This window comes from Frieseomelitta varia, unplaced genomic scaffold, assembly GCF_011392965.1.
Source record: "Frieseomelitta varia isolate USP_RPSP 00005682 unplaced genomic scaffold, Fvar_1.2 scaffold_448, whole genome shotgun sequence".
In the NCBI taxonomy this organism is placed as follows: Eukaryota; Metazoa; Arthropoda; class Insecta; order Hymenoptera; family Apidae; genus Frieseomelitta; species Frieseomelitta varia.
Window position 1 is genome coordinate 206,630 of NW_025110199.1, and position 23,706 is coordinate 230,335.

The following is a 23,706-nucleotide window of genomic DNA, read 5'->3' on the forward strand; positions in this document are numbered from 1 at the left end:
GTTTCGGCAGCGTCGCGTCGCTTCGTTCCCCCAAAGTTGCGTGTCTTTCTTCGCAAAAAGAGAGGAAAACTCTGGTTCATTCGCCTCCTCTTTGTCGCCTCTTTCTACCTCTAACTCTAAGAGAGTAAGAACCCAAAAACGAAAGACCGAGAGAAAACAAGAGGAACATTACCTGTCCATCGGCTAATCCCGATGGAATTTCCAACGATTTTGAAAATCCGTCCGCTCGTCCGTCTCGTGGTACGTACATACCCGGCTTGTACTTGGAGAATGAACTTTCCGATTGTCGAATATCTGACGATGCACGCGATGCAAAAAAGCGTTTACAGTTGATTTGCGATTCTCGTTTTCGATCATTCTGCGGAGAGAAAAAAAAAAAAAAAAGAAAAGAAAATTTCGAAACGACGACGGGAAATCTCGGAAACGTTGAAAAGGTGGCTGCTCGTCTCTCCCCTCCGCCCCCTCCCCATCCTGATCCGCCCATCGAACGCTCTTTCTCTAGTTTTCTTTTTCTTCTCTTAACAAATGTAGATTTTGTTATCGCTCGGGGACAGGAGTCCGGCAGTGAAACCGGATGTCCGCCCGCGCGCAGGATGTGACGTCAAAACTGCTGCTCGATGGCAGGCTAGCGAATACCGTAAACCTACCCACTCGTCTTGCTTGCTTGCTTGCTTGCTTGCTTGCTTGCTAGCTTGCCTGCCTTGCCTGTCTGGCCTGGCTTGCTTGCTTGCTTTGCCTGCTTGCCTGCCTGCCTGCCTGCCTGTTTGCCTACTACGCAAACAATTTTCGCCTGCCCTACACACTCTCTTACGTTCGTATATACGACGTATATACGGGTTTATACTCGTACCCATCATTTTTATTATTGTCGTCAATGTTGGTCGTTGTTTCCCCACTCTTATTTCCATTTCTGTTGTTGCCGTTTCTATATGCTTCCATATATATATATATATATATATATATATATATATTCCCATTATTCTCATTATCGTCGTTGTTTCTGTCGTTGTTACACGGCAAACCGAGAAAAAGAAAAAGAGTGAAAGTTCGATGTAAGATTCCAAAGTGCGCGGACACGCGTATACACGTACCTAGATAGGTACGTAGATACGCGTGCACGATGCGAACGTGTGTTTGGACGATTTGAGAAAACGCGAATCGATTATTTGGACGCTGATCTCGACTGTCTCAAACACGCGAGGTCTCCCCCGTGTTTTGCACCAGGCCAGAGGAACAAATGCCGAAATTTTGCCAAACTGGCTCGCAGTTTTTCTCTAGTCCTCGCAGCGTCGTGATTTTCCAAACTCGCTCGGGGGAAACTCACCAAGTGCCTGTGCGAGGACTGTTAACTTTGCTTGTTTGTTGTGACGGGTTTGGGTCGACGTTTATTTTGACTGCGGGATGCCGCGGCTCGTGACTGCTGCCCTACTCGCGAAACGTATCGAAACGATCCTTCGTTTTGTCATCGAGACGATTGAATTTTCCTTCGTTTTGTCATCGAGAGAACGAAGATACGATTTGGTACGAGAAGCCAGTAGTTACGAAGAAACGACGGGCGAAACTTATCTCGGACAACCACGGTAAACTAATAATCATCTCTCATCTACAGCTGCGAGAGCGAAGGCTAGAAAATTAACTCGAAAATCCTCTCGGCTTAATACCCCATTACGGTCTCAATCTGAATATAGTGGGGCACCGCTGACGACCTTCGACCTTCCGACGACTGATTTATTGATGCCTCGCTTCGTCTCTGCGCGTTTCTTTTTCCACTCTATGTTTTCTCCCTTCTACACACACACACACTCTACTAATTCTTATTTTTTTACTACCTCGTTTGTTATATAGCTCATTTGCCCGAGTAAACGCTCGAGTGTTTAATACGTTTCATCTTTCCTTCAAATACCTATTCGTTTCCAATGTTTGCTGCGAGCGAAATTATATTTAAGATGGACAGATCAGCGAAACGATACGCATCGATCTTGATTCGACGTGTCACTGAGTACTCCCAAGTTCGAAAACGATCGTTTCCATATAATTTTTTTAGTTAGGCAAGCAAGTTGTAACTCGAATCAAGGGAAATGTAATATTTTTTTGTCGACAAAATATCGAGCAATGTCTACCTGTGTCTGAAGAATATCCTCTCGGTACTTTTGACAAGAGGATAATGAGATAATATCTTTTCGATTGAACATGTAAGTAGGTACATGTTACGCACATATTTAAGTGCGACGAGCTCAGACGTCGATAGATTATCAATCGGGAGCCGCGTCGTCGAACGAGTTTTAAATCATCGTTCTTTCAAGTATCAGGTTCTTTGAAGTATTTCGAGTATTTTGGTCGTGTTAATAGGAGCTGAACGTTACGATACCGAGCTTTCGTTTTCGAGGAACGTTTACTCTAGACCTAGAATGATGGCGAACCTACGACCCTTAGACACTGACTCACGCAGGCTTTTTAAATGACCCACGCCTTGATTTTTATAAATTTATCATCGTATATATAAAGGAAATTTAATTATTTTTCGAACCCCTCTTTTCAAAAAAAAACGTTAAGAAAATTGCAAGTGTTCGGTTAGAGCCTAAAAGTGAGAAATAAATGCATAATTGTGTTTTATGGAGGATTTACGGCTTGGTTATGTATAGATATAGGTATTTATTTTAAGTCTTAAATTTTATTTATTTAAGACTTAAATAAAATTTAAGACGATCAAACGGATGTAATAAACACTAAAAAAACACTAATTTTGTTAGTTTTCTATATAATAAAAGAGACGATAGAAAATATTAAGAAATAAAGTATGTGTATATATATATATATATATAAGATGTATAGCGCAGGGGTGACTGGGCACGATGTCACCCCTTTCATATCAATTTTTTGACGTCGACATTTATTTCTTGCTCTTCGCTTGCAAAAGTAAAAGTTGTGAAACAAAAAGGAAACTTTTTAGAGGATTATAAGAGTGAGAACCGAAAAAAAAAAAGTAGTTTTTAACCAACCTTCCCTCCCCCTTTCCAAGTGACACCACTGACTTAGTGACCCACGAGCTAGTACTAAAAGAAATGATGAACAAAATTTGACCTGCTTCTCAAAAAGTTTCGCCGTCACCGCTCTAGACTCTAAACTAGACTCTAGGCAATGGCCTGTCTATAGACATGGCTATAAACATTGACAACGACGCGTTATTTCAACGATTGTATCAAGTCCTTACTGGCAGGGGGCCGTGAGTTGACAAGCTTAAACTCGAAAATTAAACGCTGAACTCGATCGCCGGGATGGCGCTTAGACTCGCCCCGTTTGCAACTCGAGAAGGTGGAGAAATGAAAGAGAAGAAGGGGGAAAAAAAACGGGGAAGGAGAGAAAGAAAAAAAAAAAATAGAAAAGAAAAGGGAGAGCGCGTTTTTAGTCAAGGGTAAAGGAACGAGGGAGAAGTGAGAAATTGATGTCTCCATAGGCCACGATCGGTTCCCTTCCCTTCTCGTGTTACGCGTGTTACACACCACGCAGCCACGCAGTCTGCGTTTCGTTGTTTCGCGGCTCGTGACGGCTGACATGTCTCACGAGAGCCGTACGAAAGAAACGAACGTGAAGCTTGCGTGAATCTCGGAGGACATGCCATCCGTGAAAAAACTGTCGCCGAAAGAAAATTAAGCTCTCCGCGAGTAATTACTTTCGGGTCGATCGATCAAAGATCGTTGGATGGGCATTCTCTGCCTGTGAAATTCGTATTCGCTACTCGCAAGTAGTCTAATTTTTACGATCTGTCGATTTAATTGCTTGCTCCTCTAATCGGACTTGATTCGTTAGTCATCGGCGCTGGCTGAAGAGAAAAGGAAAGAAGTATCTCAGTCCCGTGTGTCGTCGCGGTTTCGAATCGTTCGGAGAAGTCGAGGTACGAATGTTAGAACTGCAGACTATCGTGATATGATCTACGAGATCGCGCCGCGCATGTACCGATGAATTGGTACGCGTGGAACCGAAATTTAGGACAAATACTGCACGTACAGTGAGGAGCAAAATTGAACCAATGTATGTACCGGTGTATGCAGGTAATAATAAATTATTTATGCATTGTAATAGAGAATAAAAAGAATCTGTTGCATACGTTTATTATACAATTAACAATTGTTTTACTGACAATTAGCAGGTAACAATTTTTTTTTTCTACACGTTTTGGTTTGCCAGTTGCTCATTTATATTTCTGACTCAATTTTTGCACCGAACGTTTGTTTTTATGTATTTTTTACGTTTGGTTCTGCGCGAAGGATCATTCGACAAACAATGGTCTTATAAAAACGTATCAACAACAGTTTCAAATGAATCGTTGGAAGCAATTTATCTAAACAAGAATATTTCGTCATAATGAATAACAATGTTGGATGACCAATCGGGACAATATTGAATTTATGACAATGAGCTAACAACAGTCCACATAAAAATGAACTGTGAATAATTAGTCATAAGAGCAAGATCCAATAGTTGGTCATATATGCTCCTTCCTCCTATCCACTCGACGATGATAACCAAGTATATATATATATATATATATATATATATAAGGACATGCTTTAGAGACATTCGACAGCATAAAAAATTCTAAATCATTATAGAGACATTCTGTATCATTAAGAATATCAAACATTCTAAATCACATTCTAAATCATATTCATATTAAACATTGTAAATCATTTTACATATAATTCTATTTCATACACGAGTGTAAGGGAATAAACTCTTCTAAATTGTAAGCATGCTGACTCCATTACACGGAGTCCAACAACGAAAAACGTTCGAGATGCAATAATTTCCTTATTGAAAAAAGGTATACCGATCCGCGAAGTGTGGAAAACGTATTTAGTATCTCAGTCTAGTGTACAAGGAATAAGAAAAAAATATTGTGACGATATCTTCGGCCTTCTGCAGGACGTTCGAAGATACTATCAGCACGAGATAAGAAAAGTCTCATCCGATTGGTGTCTTTAAAAATAGCAAAATCAGCCGTGATGGCAGGGAAAGTATTTGTAAACGGGACAGGAGTACGTCGTGCAGTCGCTGGACTGTACGACGGGCTCTGAAGGAGATGAATTTTAAAGCAATTGAAAAGAAAGACGAACCAAAGTTGAGCAAGAAAAACATTAAAGCTCGTACAGCTTTTGGGAAAAAATAGTAGACGACTGGGAACGAGTCGTACGGTCAGATGAGTCTAAAATTAACTGATTTTTGTCTGACGGGCGACAATGGGCATGGATCCGGAAGGGCGAATCGCTACAAAAGCGACACGTAAATGAAACTATAAAATCTGGAGGTGGATCTGTTATGCTCTGAGGGTGTTTTACAATGTATGGTGTTGGATCATTGACACGTATTAAAGGCAAAATGAACCAGTATATGTACAAAGAAATTTTGGATATAAAATTACGCGAAGCAATAGAAAATATGCCAATCGATGAAAGAAATATCGTGTTTCAGCACGATAGAGATCCCAAGCACACATGGCAAAAAGCGTGCAAAGAATGGTTGAAATTGCAACCATTTCAGGTTCTGGACTGGCCAGCTCAAAAGTCCAGACCTGAATCCCATAGAAAATCTGTGGGACGAATATGGACCGCCTCCAAGAAATCTCGACGAATTATGAGAAAGAATTGAAGAGTGGTATGCAATTCCTCTAGGAGTGTGTAATAATTTAGTATGCCTAGACGAATTGCAGCCGTTTTATAAGTGCAAAAGGTTTATGGACAAAGTATTAAACATTTATAAAACTCTGATTATTCTCTATTATTTTTTGGATGGTGCATAATTGACAAAAATTATATTGCTGCTAAATTAAAGAAAATGTTGTAAAACTGTTACACGTTTGTTATGGTAAAGTAAGTGTGTAATTATTATGTGTAATAAGTTTATATTTTCTACAAAAACACGTTCACTGGTTTAATTTTGCTCCCCACTGTATATACGCTCGATAGTTAACAAGTCGATCTTTTAACAAGACACGCATAGTGTGTCGCGTGGGCTGCTAAAAGATCGGCAGGTAACAAGTGGCGGCGATATGGTCGATCGCTGTCGTCGCGAAGCTGAACGCTCTCTCGCTAATGCGTGGACAATTTGGCATCTTTTCAAATTCGTCAGCCTTGTTTTTTCTCTCTCTTTCTTCTTCCCTTCTCGAGAGGTCGGGGCCGGATAAGTTAGGTTGGAAAGTTAATGGAGCCAAACGAATCCGAGACCGGGGGATACATAGAACCGTGTCCAACCGTGTTTGGTAAAAAACACGACAGAAACTCGACACGTAGACATTCTCGCAGTCGCGTCGAATAAATTTCACCCGGTGGCCGAAACTGGACGGAGTTCTCGCCGATGGCAACTAAATCGAAATCGAGATCGAAATCAACTCGTCGTCGTTGGTCGTTTGTTTCTTCCGTCAGCATCCGCGCGGCGGAACACGAAAGAATATTTTTCGCTGCTCTGCGTTCCTCTTTCATTCTTGTTTCTCGTTTCGAAGGGTAAGCGAGTCCGATTGGATTATTTGCTTTTCTTCCTCTCTTTCCCTTTCTATCTTCTACTCTCTTACCCCGTCTCTCTTTCCTTTTCTTTCCTTTCCTTTTCTTCTCTCTCCTCGCATCGTGCGACTCGGGTCCTAAGACTGAGGATCTGGGATTCTGGGATTCTGGGATTCTAGGATTCTTCTTACGGTACGTAGGTGCTTATGTACATAGGTGTAGCTGGGTATATATATATATATATATATATGTGCATATGGTTCGGCATAGATGTTTACTCCCTTGCGCACAATACGTTCGTTCATTTTATTCGTTCGTTGGCAGGGCTAATCGCCGAACGTTCTTTCTCTTTCCGATTGCACCGATTGCGGGTCACTCGAACGGATTACTATTCGTCACGGCGCTATTGGGAATCTAGAAAACGACTTGCAATTTTTTTTTTATTATTTTTTTCGCGACGCTCAAGATGCAGAAACGAAGAAGAACCGCTGAGATAAAATGAGGGTTACCGACCGCCTCCGTTCCTCTACCACTGTACCGTCGCACATGCACGTACCTACTCACTGACACATCTGCGAGTAGGCTACGAGTAGGATACGTACGTTCTAACCCTCCCTCCCTCCCTCCCTCCAGCCCCTTGGTTCGCATCGAGTTCGATGCGGTTAGATCTAGATCAACGTATGTACGTTGGCCGAACCAACTCGTTCGAATCGTGGATATTTGCCTTCTTCGATTGCTTGTAGAGGAAAAGCAATCCTCTCGCGAAAGGTGAACGCTCGTCTACCGTGGAATTTGATGGATCAACTTCTATCGACCGACCGACCGACTCAATTTTCTCTTCTGCTTTATTCCCGCTTCTCATTGACGCAGTGACACGATAGGATCCGTAACGAGAGTGGTAAAATAATTGAAAGATCGTTTATGGCCAGTCAAGTGGAAGCACGTGACGATGATTTCTTATGGAAAACGCATGTACATACCTTCTCTTACTTACGTACGTAGATGCATATCCGCCACCGAAACAGACGTCAAAACTTTCGACGAACGAAATGTGCTCGCAAGCAAGGTCTTTCTCTACGAGAATGATTGTTACTCTCCCGAATGATTGTTACTCTGTCGACAGTTGTCGACATTTTCTACTACTCTACTTCATTCGATACTCTACACAGACAGCTCCATTCCATTTTAGCGTTTAAATTGTATCGCATACTTGCGATAGGTTACAGAAGGAAACAGCCAACAGATAGAATAAAGAAGAGGACAGAGGAGGGAAACAAGAGCAGAGAAGGATGGATAATCGATGGATGATGGTAGCTGTTCTCTTAATAAGAGCACGCAAAGAGAGGAATCGACTGGCGAAGGATGGGGAGGAGGGCGAAGAAGAAGAAGAAGAAGAAGAAGAAGAGCGATCGGGGGAGCGAGGAACGAGGAGAGAGGAGGAAGAGTCGAGAATGTCGAGATAAAGAGACTATTCAATCTCTGAAAATCTCGTCGTAAACCGCATCGATGTGCGCCGCGTCGTCGGTCGTCGTCTACGTTGCGGATAACAGTGAACGTTTTTATGGGACCAAGGAGATAAGAGCAACCTCTGCCCCCGTTGTATTCAAAACGTCTTCCGCTCGGCCAACGGAATCTCTTTCCTCGCTACCACTTCTCTATGGGGAACGTTAACCTCGTTTCTTTGGCTGGCAGCGTTGTAACAACCGCGTCGAAAGAACGACTTTCGGCTAACGTTCGACTACGTCTAATTATCCGATATATAGGATACCACCCCTCCAATCTCGGCCAGAGATTGAGAAACGAACGAACGAACGAACGAACGAGAAGAGGGTAACGAGTAGAAACCGGCTGAGTTTTCGGAATGTTCGTCGTTATTTGGTCTAGTCCTGTACCAGCACACTTTACCAGCAAAATGGAAGAAGAGAGGAAACGATCGATTAATAGATTCTAAACCGACGGCGCGGCTCGATTTCGCAACGCAAACGGAAATAGAGGTTTTCTCGATGATGTTGGGTCACGTCGCGCCGCGATCGGCCGCGTATTTTCTTCATCCAGAGTGATTAATCGGGATCGTGACCTTCTACATCTTCACGACTCTGCACTTCCATTCGCTTTCTCATTGACACGGCTAGGCTCGACCCGAATCGATTCGATTCCACTTGACTCGGACGGACAATAATGGAGAATAATCCGAAATCGATGATTCAATGTAATTTAATTTGTCGAGATGATGTCGAGTCGATTGGCGAAACATGGTTTCTTGATTTCGTGCCAAAAGCATCGATTCGTCTTTGTACTTTCAGGGAAAAAGCACGTCTCTTTCTTTTTCCGACGGAATTCGTGTCTCGGAAACGCAGAAACGTTAGAGTTTGGCTATTTGATTGGCTAATTGGTGAAGGTTGGTAGGGCACGTCTTGGGAAAGATATCGTCAAACGGGTCGACGTTTCGGTCATTCAGCGTGATTCTGGATCGAGAGATATATTTTATTTGTTAAGTTTCAAATTTCTTCTTTTAAGGATTTCTTCTTTGAAGATTTTAAATCTACTATTTACCTTTGCACCAAGTACATATCTATTTCTGCAACTGGTACCTACCTACTTTTTGTCCTATCTTTTGTCGCCCCTATGATCTTGTATTCACCTTTCCTCTCTACTCTACTCCCTCCCTCCCTCTCTCTCTCTCTCTCTCTCTCTCATCTTTGTTTCAAATTTTAGTTTTAGGGTCGATAATTACTATCGCGAAACGATTATCGTCTTCGATAAGGATAATGCACACGGATGAGATGAGATTGCAAGCAAGACGAAATACTCCTAGGTAAACTCTTTTTCTTTGAAGAGAACGAGATCGACGGGTGAAGATATTGCAAAAAGGACAAGCGTCCAATCGAAGGACCCCTTTCTTTCCTTCTTCTTGCTCTCTTTTTCATGCCCTCGGCCGACTCTGATCGATCCTCTTTTGCCTCTGGTCTTCTTCTCTTTCTTGTAACGCGGGCAATAAAGCGTACCTAAAAATAATGCAAATTTAATATTTAATTGGGAGAGTTATTAAACTTAATAGATTTTAATTAACAAAAACTTTAATTTAAGAAAATATTTCGATTTTTTAACTTATAATTATTAGATTAAATCACCTTAGGGAGTTATACAGCGTTATATTTCTTTCATGGATCTTATAGAAAAAAATGATTGCGACCTCGATGTTGAATTGAGATAAATTTTAAATGTAGAAGCTTAATAATTAGGTCTGTCCAACTTTTAAAATCTTACATGATTTGAGTTCAAATCGACGTAAGTCAGATTGGTTTCTATCTATAAAAATATTTAAATTATTTGCACGAAAGGACTATAACTAGTAAATACAAGAATATCGTCGCTTTTCGTCTGAAGCACGATACATTAGATCTAATCGATCGATCGCCATCGATTTTCCAACGTGGCGGTTATTGCGATCGTTGGCAACATCAATTATATCACTCGATAGGAGAAATTTGGTCTTATCGTTGTTGTTGCTGCTGTTGTTGTTGTTGTTGTTGTTGTTGTTGTTGGATCGACTCTCTCGATTAGGATTAGGTCATCTTTTGTCGTGCCGTGTTCACAGAAATGGTCGAGTTCGTGGATACGACGGGGGAGTACGATGCGCAAAGGAAGGGAAGATGTACGAAAATGACGAAGGAGAGTGGCGCAGAGAGCAACGACGAGATGCGAACCGATCTTTTACGACAGCAACAGCAACAGCAACAGCTAGACGAGCAGGAAAGGAGAGAGCAACGACAACAGCAATGCCACCAACAACTATCGTATGAAAAGCATGGAAGCGAAGAAGGCGGGAACGCGGTAGGCGGACTGGAGGCGGGACAACATGAAATTGAAAATGGCGCAGTAGAAGAGGCGAGCAGTGACGAACCGGTAACGATTTTCGCCTCGTTGGAGCGCGAAAACGGTATCGACACCGTGTACAACACCGGTGGTGTGCATTCGTTCGACTTGACCAGCCAGGATTTCGTCGTTCGAGAAAGGTAGGAGCGATGAGCAAGCGTGACACGAGGTGAAAGTTCCTTTTTTTCCTTTTTCCTTTTTTTTTGTTTTGCGTGTAAATCGTTTTCATACGTGTATAGGCACACGCAGGTAAGTAAGTAAGTAAGTACGCAATCTCGCATGCAACGTTTCGCCCTTGATCTCGAAGCAACGAGGCTGCGTATCGTGCTCGAGTACAAATACGTACTTGCGGACTCGCGTGCATTTCGGTCGTCGCGTCGAAGTGAAGAAGAGGAAATTTTGAAGAAGTTATCGCTCGTCTTAATTATCCAGGGGTTATCGCGATCGAGACTCGACCGAGAACGAGGGCGGCGATCTAGGCGGTGATTCCTCGGAGCAGGAGGAGCAACGACAGCAACAGCAACAGGTTTCACAACCCCTCCATCGACAGCATCACCATGAACAACAACAGCGGCGTGTGCAACCGTGTCTGCGGCACGATCACGACCGTAACCACAACCATCAACAGCAGCAGGAGCAGGAACCACAGCGGCAGCACCACTACCACCACCACCACCACTACAACTACAACCATAACCACCACCACCACCACCACCACCACCGCCGCCACCACCACCACCATCAGTCCGAGTACGTTCAACTAGGGGCGAGAGAAGTATCGGTTACCAAGGGTGGGGATAACGAACGGCCGGGCGAGGTCTGCGTGTTGCCGGAGGAAAATCGGGTCGGCAGTCACGCGCTTCACTCTACGATGCATCGTTCTGTTACCGAGTCACTCTCACCAACCGCGACCGATCATCACCACCACTATCTTCATCACCACCACCACAACTCCCACCGCCACCCTCATCAACAACACCATCATCATCATCATCAGCAGCAGCAGCAGCAGCATTTGCAATCGGACGCGGCTCAACAGAGTGTGCTTTCTTCTTCGAGTCATCTTCGTCACTTGGAGGAGCAGGAGGTACAGTTGCAGTTGCAGTCGCATTCGCACTCGCGATCGGTATCGTCGTATCAAGAGACGAACGAGGATGTTGTGGACAGAAACAGTGAAATAACAACGGCCATGAGAGGTACTCGTGGAGATTTTACCTTTGGCATGCTGTTTCCGAATCTTGGCACTAGCGGCGCGAACGGTTCTACCGGTGACGTCGGTGCGAATGAAGATCATCAGCATAATAACCATCACCATCAGCAGCAGCAGCATCATCATCATCAGCATCATCACCATCATCAACATTTGGACGAAGTGTTGACGGACGCAACGTATCTTCAGCATCAAATTCGAGCCGCGAGTGGAGGAGGAGGAGGAGGTGGTGGTGGTGGCGGTGGTGGTGGTGGTGGTGGTGGTAACAACAACGGTAACAACGTTGGCGGTGATAGTGGCAGCGGTGGTACGGAGGGTAGCAATGTCAGCGGTGGAGAGGCAGGTGGAGGTTGCGGTGGATGTTCACCGACGACGCTTCGAACCGGTAGTTCCCCGGGTTCTAGTCGCAGTCCGCACGACGATCGCGAACTTTCGTCGCCTCATCGTCCTCAGGGACGGACGGAGGGCGGAGGAGGAGGAGGAGGAGGAGGAGGAGGAGGAGGAGGTGACGACGGTTGTGGTGGTGGTGGTAATGGTGGCAGTGGCGATAGTGGTGGTGGTGATGGTGGTAGTGGTGGTGGTGGTGGATACAGCCCGAGCGATCACAGCAGGCAATCGTACGCCCATTTGACCGCTATGCAACCACCGTCTTCGGTTCAGGCTAACCACGCTCTCGCTCAAGACACCACCGATCGCGTTTCCGATCAATTGTACATGGATCCGATATACGCTCATCACACGGTTGGAACGCCTCACCATCATCAGGAGCACGAACCTGGCTCCTCGACGCCGAATTCTCCCAGTGGCACGCTTTCCAGGTTAGTAACCGGTCCGAACTATGCATGTTTTGGGTGTCTTTCAAAGTGTCTTTCTGAGATTGTCTGTCTCTCTGCCCGTCTCGATCGTGTCCGGATCGTGTGCGGATCGTGTTCGATAATCGATCGACCTATCTCGGAAGATCTGAAAGATCGTGCCACATCTGTGGTTTACGGCACGGCCGCACGTACCCGCTCGGGAAAAGGAGGATTTGCCGTTCGCAATAGTATTTACACGGCGGCTTAAGGGATGCGCGTCCGTGTTCCTCGAGTATTGTATACGCAGGCGATACAAAACGAAAAATAAAGCTAAAAACCGACGATGGAAAACAGTGCGACGTTTCCCCGGCCCTATGCTAACAGTTTTGTGAAAACGAACGCAACGTCCGTTTGATATTTGCCGATTTGTCCAGGCACGAGCCGCCCTCCTCGAATCCCGCCGTCTTTCTTCCTTCCGTCGAATCTTCCTTTACGCCCGCGCTCTTGCATCCCGATCGCACATCGCGACGATCGACTCTGGCCGATGGATTTCTGCCAGAACTGGAGCCGCCGTCTTTTCACACTGTATCGCGATAAGAGTTTATTGACTCCGATAGAAACGATTCTTTGCGATCGCGCGCGTTGTCTGTGTCTCTCGCGTCGGTTATCGGTACGAGCCGCGCGCCGATTACGCGCACAAATTTCACGCGTTTGCGATTCGCTGCGATCACGGTTCTTTCTTTTCTTTTCCTTTTCGAAAACAAACAAAGCAAAAAAAAAAAAAAAAAAAAGACGCGCACGTTTGAAATGTAACGTCGATCGGCGGCGAGCTCGATGATTTCGTATTCACGTAAACACGCGCGTTATTTTCGTGTTTGTCGATTCCCTCATGCGGCGCGCGCGTGAAGGGGCCACGACCTTCGAATTTCGATATCTAAAGTTCGGGTGCAGAGGACAGTCTGTGCTTTTCGTTTTTCTTTTTTTTTTTTGGTGGATATCTCGTTGCCGTGATTACACGTAACGCTCCAAGATTTGAAATGACGCAAAGTCTCCTCCTCGTTCGATCTCTCTGTTAACCCCTTGTACGTTTCGTGGATTCTCGTCGCTGCTCCTCCGTTTCTCTCTCTCTCTCTCTCTCTCTCTCTCTCTCTCTCTCTCTCTCTCTTTCTCTCTTGTCCGCTCTCGATTACTGTTTGCAGCTCGATCCGAAGGTAAATTATACTTGCGTACTTGCGTACTCGTTGTACGTCGACGTACGATATTCGCGTTCGTTTCACGCGTCAGCGTGTATAAAGGGGAACGAATAAAAGGAATGTACATAGCAACCGCATAGTAATCGTTGATCTTTGACGCAAAGTTCGTCATCGTGAATCATCGCGTAGGGTTTACAGTCCAACAGAGAGTCAGTCGTCGTACCCATTGCGTTCCGAGAAACCTTTCGGTATCGTGCGACGCGACAGACTCGAGAAAGAACGCGTTCTTGCGAGCGACACTGACGTGATCTGATCGAGAGAGAGAGAGAGGAGAGAACAAGCAGACTGAAAGAAAGATGCGGCGCGTGAAAAAGAGTAGCAAAAAGAAAAGCGTACCTCTTGCTGCGCGAATAATACTATCGATATCCGTGAATGAACGTAACGCGAGACAAGTGCCTCCGATTCTTTTTCCTCGCAACGTTTATTATTGTCCGCGCAACGCGAGACGCGCCTCGTCGAGGGAATTATCGAGTGTTTGCGACGCGCATCGCGTCGGCGAAGGATAGTTATCAGTGACACGATCGTTTCGCGTAGGTAAGTACACGTGCGATTACACTACGCGTACTATAAAGTGCGAGCTGCTGGCTGGTAAGGAGGAAACAGGTACGGGATGAGGAAGAGAAATGGGAAAAGCGGTTGGTCGTTGGCGATCGTAGGTAAATCGAGAAACGCGGAACGATGGTGGGGATTGGTGTGAAAGAACGTACGTGAGAGAAAGAGAGTGTCGATTCCGGGGCTGCTGGTGGGAGCGAGGCATCGCGAGAGGAGAGACGAGCCAACAGAGATGAAAAAGAAAGAAAGAAAGAAAGAAAGAAAGAAAGAAAGAAAGAAAGAATGGATGGATGGAAAAAAATGGAAGGAAAAAAAAAAAGAAGGGAGGGAGAGATTCACGGAAGGGGAAATCCTGACCACGTCCGAGGACCTCGAACGTAATTCGCCTCGCGTAAGTTTTCCGTTCGTACGTTGTTCGTTGTTCGTTCCTGGTCGGGTGAAGAAAGAGTCGTTCGACGAATCGTCTCTTTTTCTTGCCCTTTGCGTGGGTACAAGCAACGCGTCCGCTCTATAGCGCACAGTCGATCAAGTTTAGTCGACGAGGAAGCGATCGACGTCTCCACGTACGTGCTTTTTTAGGATCTTGTTCCACGACTTGATCGCGCGAGCCAGGTTATGCGGTGAGTGTGTTCGATAAACGTCAGCCTAAATGTCGTTCGATTTTGTCTTGCCATCGAGCGCCACCCATCCTTGGATAGGTCTGCGAAATACGGGCAACGGTGACGCAACGCGCCTCTACTCGCATATGTCGCTCTCGCCTGTCGGTCGATGTTTATTTCGTTTGTTTATTTCGTTTGTCATTTTCGTTTGTCGTTTGCCTGTGCGTTGAGATTCGGTCGTCTCGTCGCCGCTTTCGTCGAAAAATCGAAAATCCGATTAGTCCGCTTACGTGTGCGCGACGTGCATACGGACGACGATATAGCTTCAGTTTTTTGCCGCGAGGAAGATAGTTCTTGCCACGTTTCACCTCGCTTCTCGTTGCCGCTGCATTGCCATGCGCTGGCGCGTCCCTTCCCCTCCCTTCCTTCCTTCCTTCCTTCATTCGGATTTCTATCGTTCGGTAACGACGTTTCGTTTTTATCGGTGCCTCGTTGCGAACGCGAAACGAAAATAAAGTAAGTAAATGAGAGACCGATAACGGTTGCGAAAATATTGCTCGTAAATAAACGGCGCGGCGAGTCGAGCCACTTCGGGTCGAAGGTGGCCGTCGTGGGCCAAACGCGTGATCGCGAACGTGGCGATAGCCTACGCAGGGAAACGGAACGTTGTTTTTTTTTTTCTTTTTTCCCCTTTTTTCGTTACTTTTCATCTTCGAGGCTTTTCATCACTTCTGCCAAACTTGAGCGTCTTGGCGATCTCAACGTCCGAGATTGTTAACAATTTGTGAGATCATCGCGTTCCTACGGAGAGGTGTATACGGGTGTATACACAAACGAACGGCACGTATCGTCGATTATAATCGACAGAAATTTAACTTTGCCGCTTAATCGCCTCTCGGAGCGATTCCTCCCGATGTCGGTCTGTAGGCAAATTGTTGCAGCCGGACCTCGGAATCTCTCTTCCCACCAGGCGAGAGACGACGCGACACGCAGCGTGCGCTATCGTGAGAAGCGGAGCTTATCGACTCGCTGGATTCAGATAGCGATCCGGTAACAGGGGCTATAACCCTGTCGCTACCGACCTTCTAGATTGAGTTTCGCGATATCTGCATTCTTCGCGACCCGACCGAAATGTACATCTCCTTTCCTTTCCTTCGGCTACTTTTCTCTCTCTCTCTCTCTCTCTCTCTCTCTCTCTCTCTCTCTCTCTGTCTTTAGCGATGCTCTCGGAGAGCGTTGCGCGTCGCGCGTTTTGTCCTCCGGTACGCACGTCCGATAAAATACAACACACGCTCGTAATTGAGTTTGGTCAATGAAACGCACGTTGCCTACGAATCAAATCGGATCGAACGGAACATCTTCGTCGTTGTATGCACGAATGGGAAGAGGGAGATAGAGAAAAGCCAGCGATCCACTATTTTTTTCTTCGAAACGGTGTTGCAAATCGATCGGTCCGTCGACCCGTCTCGATTTCATCGCGTCGTCGTACGTGGCCTGTGTATATAAACCCGTAGCACGCGTAAATAAATAGGATCGATCGTCTCTCGGTGGTCTCGGGAGAGGAGGACTCTCGGATCGTCAAGTTTTCAAGCTCTCGAAAGCGTGGAAACGTGCGCGTGTCCGTGAAAGGAGCATGACGCGCTTGGCTGGGAACGCGACTACGACGACTCGTCGACGCGTCGTGGAAATTACGAGCGCGTAACACGTGCCGCGCGTATCGTTTCCTTTCCTCGTTGACGTTTTGTTCCACGCTGGTTGTTCGACTCGAAGCGGGGCACCAGCAGAGAAGAGAAAAGAAAAGAAAAGAAAAAAAAACACCTGGTTAAAAAGAGGAAAGAACCGTGAAACGAACGAGGTGAAACGAGCAATCGTGCGGGACGCGCGAGTCCAGGCGGAACGAAATCGTTTCCGCAATTCTTTCCGTGTGTTTCTTCGTCGACGATTGATTCGTCTTCGTTTCATTTTCGCGGTCGCAAACGACGTCGACGACGACGACGTTCGACAACGTTCGAAGGACGAGGTTGCCAATGTTGTTATCGATGTTTCTTTTAACGCGAATGCCGTTGCTCGAGTGAGTTTGGTCGAACATCGTTCCGGTAGAATACGCGGAATCGTCCGATGAGCACGTACCGATCGAACGGTACGTGTCGGACGAGTTAGGAGAAAACGCGAAGGTCGCGCGTTTCTCGGTTTGCTTTGCGTCGTTCGCTCGGAGACGTGTCCGTCGCTGGTGTTCGCGCCGCGTTCCTCGATACGCGATAAACATACGCGAGGAGCGCGCGCGTGTTCGTGGACGACGGAAGATGCAGCAGCAGCAGCGAAGCCCAGTCACGGCGACGTTGCACCAACAACGGAGGAATCATTAATCGGAAAAGTCTGCGACCACGCGATCTCTCGCCAATAGTCTGTCTGTCTGTCTGTCTCGTTGTTGCGCAAAACGTCTGTGACGTGAACCGGAAGTTTTGCGAGCCGCGAGTTTATCGCGCTCTGGCGAGTCACAAGCGACGAGAGAAGAAGGAATCGAAACACGAGTTTGTATAATAAAATCTTGCGAGCTGGCGTTGTATTTTGGTAACCAGAGAGTGGGAAGAGAGTGAAATCCCGGAGAGAGCAGCTCAGGTACGTAAAAGGGTCGTGCGCGGTGCTAATGGTAACGGTAGCCAGTTAATAGCCACCGTAATGGGGTAATGATAATGGAGTAGTTGTGTTCCGGGTGGTCGTCGGTTGGAAAGGAACATTGAAAAAGAACATCCTGCCTTGGCACGCGCCCGCATTTACGGGGTCCGATGGATGATAGAACGAACGGCTCTCCGGTTTCCGGTCTCCCGCGAAACATTAGCAAAACCCCGTGTCGCCGAGGTTCCTGTACTCTTTTACTCGTTTCGTCTCTTGTCTTTGTGTTTTCGAACGTCATTCGAACGATGGTAAAAATTCGAATGGATGCGACGCGACGATTCGAATTTAATTCCCAAGGGTAGGGGCGTGCGACGCCGCATCTTCGATGCTGCCAGACGTGGCTCTCTCTCTCTCTCTCTCTCTCTCTCTCTCTCTCTCTCTCTCGTTCTTTGCAACGTCGTATCGTTATACGATCGGTGTTGTTTCAGTTCGTTGTATCGTTCGATGAGCGGCGTAAGCAGCATGACGACAGCCAGCGCGACAGCAACTGGAGGTGGTTATGGGCTTCCATACATGACCAGCAGCCCCACGGAACTGACCGGCTCGCCGCAGCAGTTGTGGAACACGCAAGGTAAGTTTGAGGGGAAAAAAAAAAAAAACGAGCGAGCAAGTTTGAGTAAAACGGACGGAATTGTTTCGAATCGGCAGGCCTGGGCACCGGTCTTGCCGTAATTTCGGAGGATTACGGCGGCAGCAGCAAGTCGTCGGGCACGGTGACTCATCAGACTCTGCCAGGTTTCTCTCAGCCGTTTTGCGGCAGGCCGAGTTTCCGAGGATACAGCCCGTCTTACCCGACGCAACAGAGCGGCGCCGGGGTTGGTGCCGCGACCGTCGAACCCTCTTCCTGGAGCTACGGTTCGCCCTCCAACGACGCTCTCACCACTCAGTACGCTACTCCGTCCAGGCGACAACCCGTCAACCCTTCGTCCACACCGACGCAACATCAGCTGACTGCAACCGCCAGTCTTACCGCAAGTGAGTACCGCTCTCGTTTTCCCCATTGTCTCTTTTCTATTCTCTGTCTACCTTTTTCTTTCTCTCTCTCTCCCCTCCTTTCCTTCCTTCCTTCTTTCATTCATTCATTCATTTATTCATTCATTCATTCATTCACTTTCCATCCGTCTTTTCCCTACTCCTCTCGTTTCTTTAGCTGGCCCGAACGATTCCACCGGCGGCAAAAATTCTAGTCGGCACACCATCGTCGATTTTCTCCGTCTGTTTTACTCCTCTGGCTGGAGGAGCCGCGTGACGCGTTTGGAAAAACGCATAAATCACGACGACGACGACGATAAGGAGGTAGTAGAGACGTAGCAGCGTGGCAGGATCGTGTTGCACGAGGGTGTCGTAAATAACGAGGATTCGATCGGAGCGGATTCCCCTTGTACCGCGATACACTCGTAGTTTGTCGAAGCAAAGAGAAAGCGGAGCCACGAGTAACTCGCGCGCGAGTCGTGACAATTTTTTCCGACCTCGCGACGACTTTGGTGGCCTGCGCGCGTGAAAAAAAAAGAAAAAAGAAAAAAGAAAAAAAGAAAAGAACATGTATCGCGTTACGGTTTCTCTCGTTTCTTACCCGACCGCGGACGATCACGGCCAGCGAGAAAAGATCCTAGTTTTCCTCTCCCTTTTTTTTCCTCTTCTCTCTCTGTCTCTCTTTCCCTCTCCTTCTTTTCCTTGCTCGGGAGGGTTTTCTTTTCTTTTTTTTTTTTTTTTTCCGTCGTTTAGTCCAAACGTCTCACTTGCCTAAGTCTCGCGTAACGTAGGGACAGAGGGGCCCGAGCGAGGGGCGCTCCTGTCACGAATTTTCGCCTCGATTATCGCCCCGAGTCGAGTCGAGTCGAGGCGTTATCGGTCGCACGGGTCGCGAACCTGTGACCTGGTGACACGACGTTCGTCTGAAAACATCATTTTGGTTGGCGGCTGTCGCCAACCGGAGGAATCGGACAACGGAGAAGAAGAAGAAGAAGAAGAAGAACGCCGCGTTCTTTTCCGGCGTTGACGAAATGGCGCGTTGGGCGTCGGTGGAATCGGCTTGGCCGATGAGCGTGTGGCTGCCGGCGGTCGATGCTACCAGCCAGCTCGATACCGCAGCCACGGTGTCGAAAGAGGGATTGATACGCCACGGCGACCATGACCCAGGCAACAGCCGCATTTCCAATCTAGTTTCGTCTACGCGCGATATACAGACGGGGAACGACGTTGGAAGAGTTCGTTTCACGTATCTAGTCGTGTTCCGGGACCGCGAAATTCAGATAAGTTGGGACGGGCGGGAGTAAACGGCGCGATCGCGTTTTAGTTTTAGTCGGAATCGGGCTGTTGCCGCGGAGAGTTACAATTGCTGCGCTTGCCGATAGTCGGCCGCGATCTCTCATCACCCGTCGATGACGAAAGACGCGACTTCTTGGAAACGATTTCGAACGACACGTACACGCGTACGTACGTACGTATGTACACGAAGCGAGGGAGAGAGAGAGAGAGAGAGAGAGAGAGAGAGAGAGAGAGAGAGAGACGCGCGTGCCGAATGGAAAGTCCTGCCCGGTCGTTTTGGCTCGTTTTGCGCGATAACGGTGTTTCGTTGTTTTCAGCTTTCGGCTTTCGATCGGTGGGAATCCGTGCTCTGTCGAGGATCGCGTTCGCGTTGTTTTCACGCCTCGCGGTTTTATTGTAACAACGAACGACGCGGTCGTCGCGAAGAACGATAACGCTTCGCGTCGGGTGCATCACACGCCGCGTAATCTCGCCGAAGGACTCGGCCGGTTCAAAAGGTCGATCGGATTGTTTTTCAATTCCGATGGACGACGACGTCGTAGATCTCCCGATTCCCGCGAACGAACGATCAACAAACGAAAAGAAAGAAAGAAAGAAAAAAAAAAAAGAAGAAGAAGACGAAAAAACAACAATTTCTCTTCTCTCGTGGCTTTTCTTTCGCGACGCTTCGCGTCGGCTCGCGCGTTTCTTTTTTCTCAAATTTTGAGTCGCGTCCCGTCGGTGGTTGGCTGGCGTTTCGCTTCGACAGAACTTGGACCCGTTCTCGGGATAACTGTTGGATGTCTGCTGCGTGTCTGCAGGCAGATGAAGAAGAAGAAGAAGAAGAAGGCGAAAGCTTTTCAAGTGGAGCGCCGCCCGACTCTTTCGTGAATGCGTGCGGTGCGCGTCTGCGGTTTTCCACCGCGCGGCTGGGTTACTTTGGAGTTTAGTCGAAAGCCGAAAGCCGAAAGCCGAAAGCCAAAAGCCGAGGGGTAAAACCAGGAATATCACGCGGCTTTTAACATGCCGCGGTCTCGAGTGCTTTCTGAACGCGCGTCTGCGACCGGATCGAGGCGCGTTCATGCTCCTCGTTCGCCTCTCTATTCCCCATCATCGACATCGACCACGCTACCATGTGCGTAACACTACCTTTTGCCAGCACGCGCCTCTGCTCTCGGTTTAACTTTAACTTTGACGTTTTTTTTTCTTTTTTCTTTTTCTTTTTCTTTTTCTTTTTCTTTTTCTTTTTTCTGCTCACCAGACCTCCTTCCCTCCCTCTTACTCTGCCGTTTCATCTCTTTCTCTCTCTCTTTCTTTCTCTGCTTTCCTTTCCGAGATGCTTTCCCGTCCGTGCCTGTTGCCGCGTTACGCGCGCGCAAGTATATGGCGTGCACTTTGAAGTTTTGCTCCGTCGCGGCCGTGCCACCCTGTCGATGATAGAGGAGGACTCTCAGCTACTTTTGCCCCTCTGCCCCTCTGCCCCTCTGCCCTCTGCGCCGCTTCGTCGAGTAATTCAACTCTGCTAATGCAATTCTCATTCCCCGTCGCTTCGTCATCCTCTGTCGTGTGCGTGCATGCGTGCGTGCGCGTTTATATGCGCGCGCGCGCGTGTGTGTGTGTGTGTGTTGTGTGTGGTGTCTTGCCTCACCGTTACTATAGAGCTACATATTCGGTTACGAAGAATATCTAACGTTTCCGCGTGCGGGCATCGAGACGACGTGCAGGCCCGCGTTCCTGGATCTGTGTGCCTGCTTCTCTCCTCTCTCTCTCTCTCTCTCTCTCTCTCTCTCTCTCTCTCTCTCTCTCTGCCGACTACGACACGATATCGGTGTTGCAAAGGGGTGGATGGGTTAGGTTCGTGATTCTTTTACCGAGAATCGAGAGAAACGTTTCTTCGCCTCTGTTTCGCGTCGCTCTGCGTCGCGTCGTCGAGAGCAGCGGCGTTGGTTGAAGAATCGCAAGATGATGGCAACGTAAGCTGACGTCAGCTAGTCTTTGCTTACTAATACACGATATCCGATTGCTTCCCAGTGGCGTTTCTGCCGGATACGCGACTACCGGTAGGTACGCCGACCTCTTCGTCCTCTGCCCTCTCTTCGTTTCGACACGTCGACTCTCGACTCTCGACTCTCGACTCTCGACTCTCGACTCTCGCGGAGAGTAACGCGAGACGGTCGCTTCTCTTCTCTCGTAACGCTTCGAACGTTCGGTTCGTCGATTCGCCAACCGTTTCCCTCGCTAATCGCGAGCACGCCCGCTAATCACGTGGAAACACGGTCGCCCGGTTTTTCAGGGAACGTCGTGCTCGTTGGCGGAGCTCGAATTAACGGTACTTGCTGCGTGTGCTTGCTGGCCGGCCGACCGCCTGCCAGTTATTATTATCGAGCAACGCCGGAAACTCCGATAACGCCGTATCCCTCCGACATCCTTTGCCGCGCGTTGCTACACGTTTCCTGTATCCTTCGTTTGCCGTTTCCCGTTTGTTTCTTTCCCATTCGAAGCGAATCAACTTTCTCCCCCCTTGTCTCTCCTCCTGTCCGTCTTCTTTCTTTCTTTCTTTCTTTCTTTCTTTCTTTCTTTGTTATTATTTTTTTTCCTTTTTTTTTTTTCCCCCGTTTTAAAACGCGATCGACAAGGATGAAACGACGAGCGATGGTGAAATTGGGGAAACGAAACGGTGGCAAACGATCGCCCCGAGGCGTTGGTGGAAAATTACAGAAATGAAATTTCCGAATAGGGTAACGGCGCAACGACGACGACGACGACGACGACAACGATGCGTAGCGACGGGGGACGGGGGACGGGGGGGGGGGATAGAGCGTGAAACGACTTTGGAATTGCCATTGCTCGAGGCGTTTGCGTGTTTTCGTTGGCCGACCACTTACCATTTACCATTTACCGATCGTTCGCGTACCTCGAATACCACTTTGGTGGTCGTGCGACGCGTCTCTTCCCTCCCCCTCCTTTGCCAAGTTTTTCTTCTTCGCCGTCCTCTCTTCATCCTCTCTTGATCCGTATCCCGGGTGTGTCGCTGCTTGAGAACGCCCGCTGTCTGTCTGTCTGTTTGTCTGTCTGTCTCTCGCGGAGATATCCGGTCCCCCGGCTTTAACCCTCTCCCCGCCCAACGTTTTCTCTCCGTTGAGAGACAAATCGGCTTCCACGGATCGGTATAGATTTCTCGCGCGACATTCCGCCCAACGGACAGATTGCATTTTGAACATGTGACCAAAAATCGCGCAGTGCACAACATCGAGGCGGAGTACTTTACGGAGGGGCGCGAGTGCGTAAATTGCGGGGCAATTTCCACTCCGCTCTGGCGGCGAGACGGTACTGGCCACTACCTGTGCAACGCGTGCGGTCTCTACCACAAGATGAACGGAATGAATCGGCCCTTGGTGAAGCAGCCACGGCGACTGGTAAGGAAGAAAGGAAGAAAGGACGTGAGAAAGAGAGAGAGAGAGAGAGAGAGAGAGAGAGAGAGAGAGAGAAAGGGCTGGCCAAGATAGATTAATAGTTGGAATCGACGAAATTTCTCGTCGAAATTCTCGCGAAAAGAAAAGACCCAGTCGGTGCTTGTGTGCATGTGTGTATGTGTCTGTGTCTGTGTCTGTGTGTGTGTGTGTGTGCCGTTTTTCCCTCCCTCTCGCAACGATCCTCTCTCCTTTCGCCTCCGAAAGGACGACGAGACGTGATCGTTGTCGTCTCACCGGTGGGTGGGGGAGGAGAGCGCTGCGTTTGTAAAGGTGCATAGAACAGGAGCCAATGTGGAAATTCGCCCGCGTTCCCGACGTTTCAGTGTATTCGCGTTCGGTGGTGGACGCGTTGGGGATCTCGATGCGCGGCGGGGTGTGATGGTCCGTTGGCGATTCGCGAAGAATCGCGCCGCCGCGTGTGGTGGTGTCGATCGGTAGAGATCGGTAGCGTCGACAGAGACACACGCAGAGAGAGAGACACACGTCGTTCGCGACAGTTTGTGCTCTTTCGACCTCATGTGACGGACAAACA

General features: G+C 47.8%; 1 protein-coding gene across 3 annotated transcripts in view; it reads left to right on the forward strand.

The window, feature by feature from the left end:
• The window catches only part of LOC122532340 (filaggrin-like), a 33,686-nt gene that overhangs the window by 6,362 nt on the left and 3,618 nt on the right, over nucleotides 1-23,706 (forward strand). For 2 of the 3 annotated variants that reach the window (XM_043661044.1, XM_043661046.1), the window contains exons 2-6: nucleotides 10,093-10,510; nucleotides 10,803-12,398; nucleotides 17,883-18,025; nucleotides 18,103-18,429; nucleotides 22,942-23,117. In XM_043661044.1, coding sequence (XP_043516979.1) covers nucleotides 10,093-10,510; nucleotides 10,803-12,398; nucleotides 17,883-18,025; nucleotides 18,103-18,429; nucleotides 22,942-23,117 — 2,660 coding nt within the window. The remainder of the gene's footprint in view (nucleotides 1-10,092; nucleotides 10,511-10,802; nucleotides 12,399-17,882; nucleotides 18,026-18,102; nucleotides 18,430-22,941; nucleotides 23,118-23,706) is intronic. The other variant, XM_043661045.1, reaches the window with a different exon arrangement.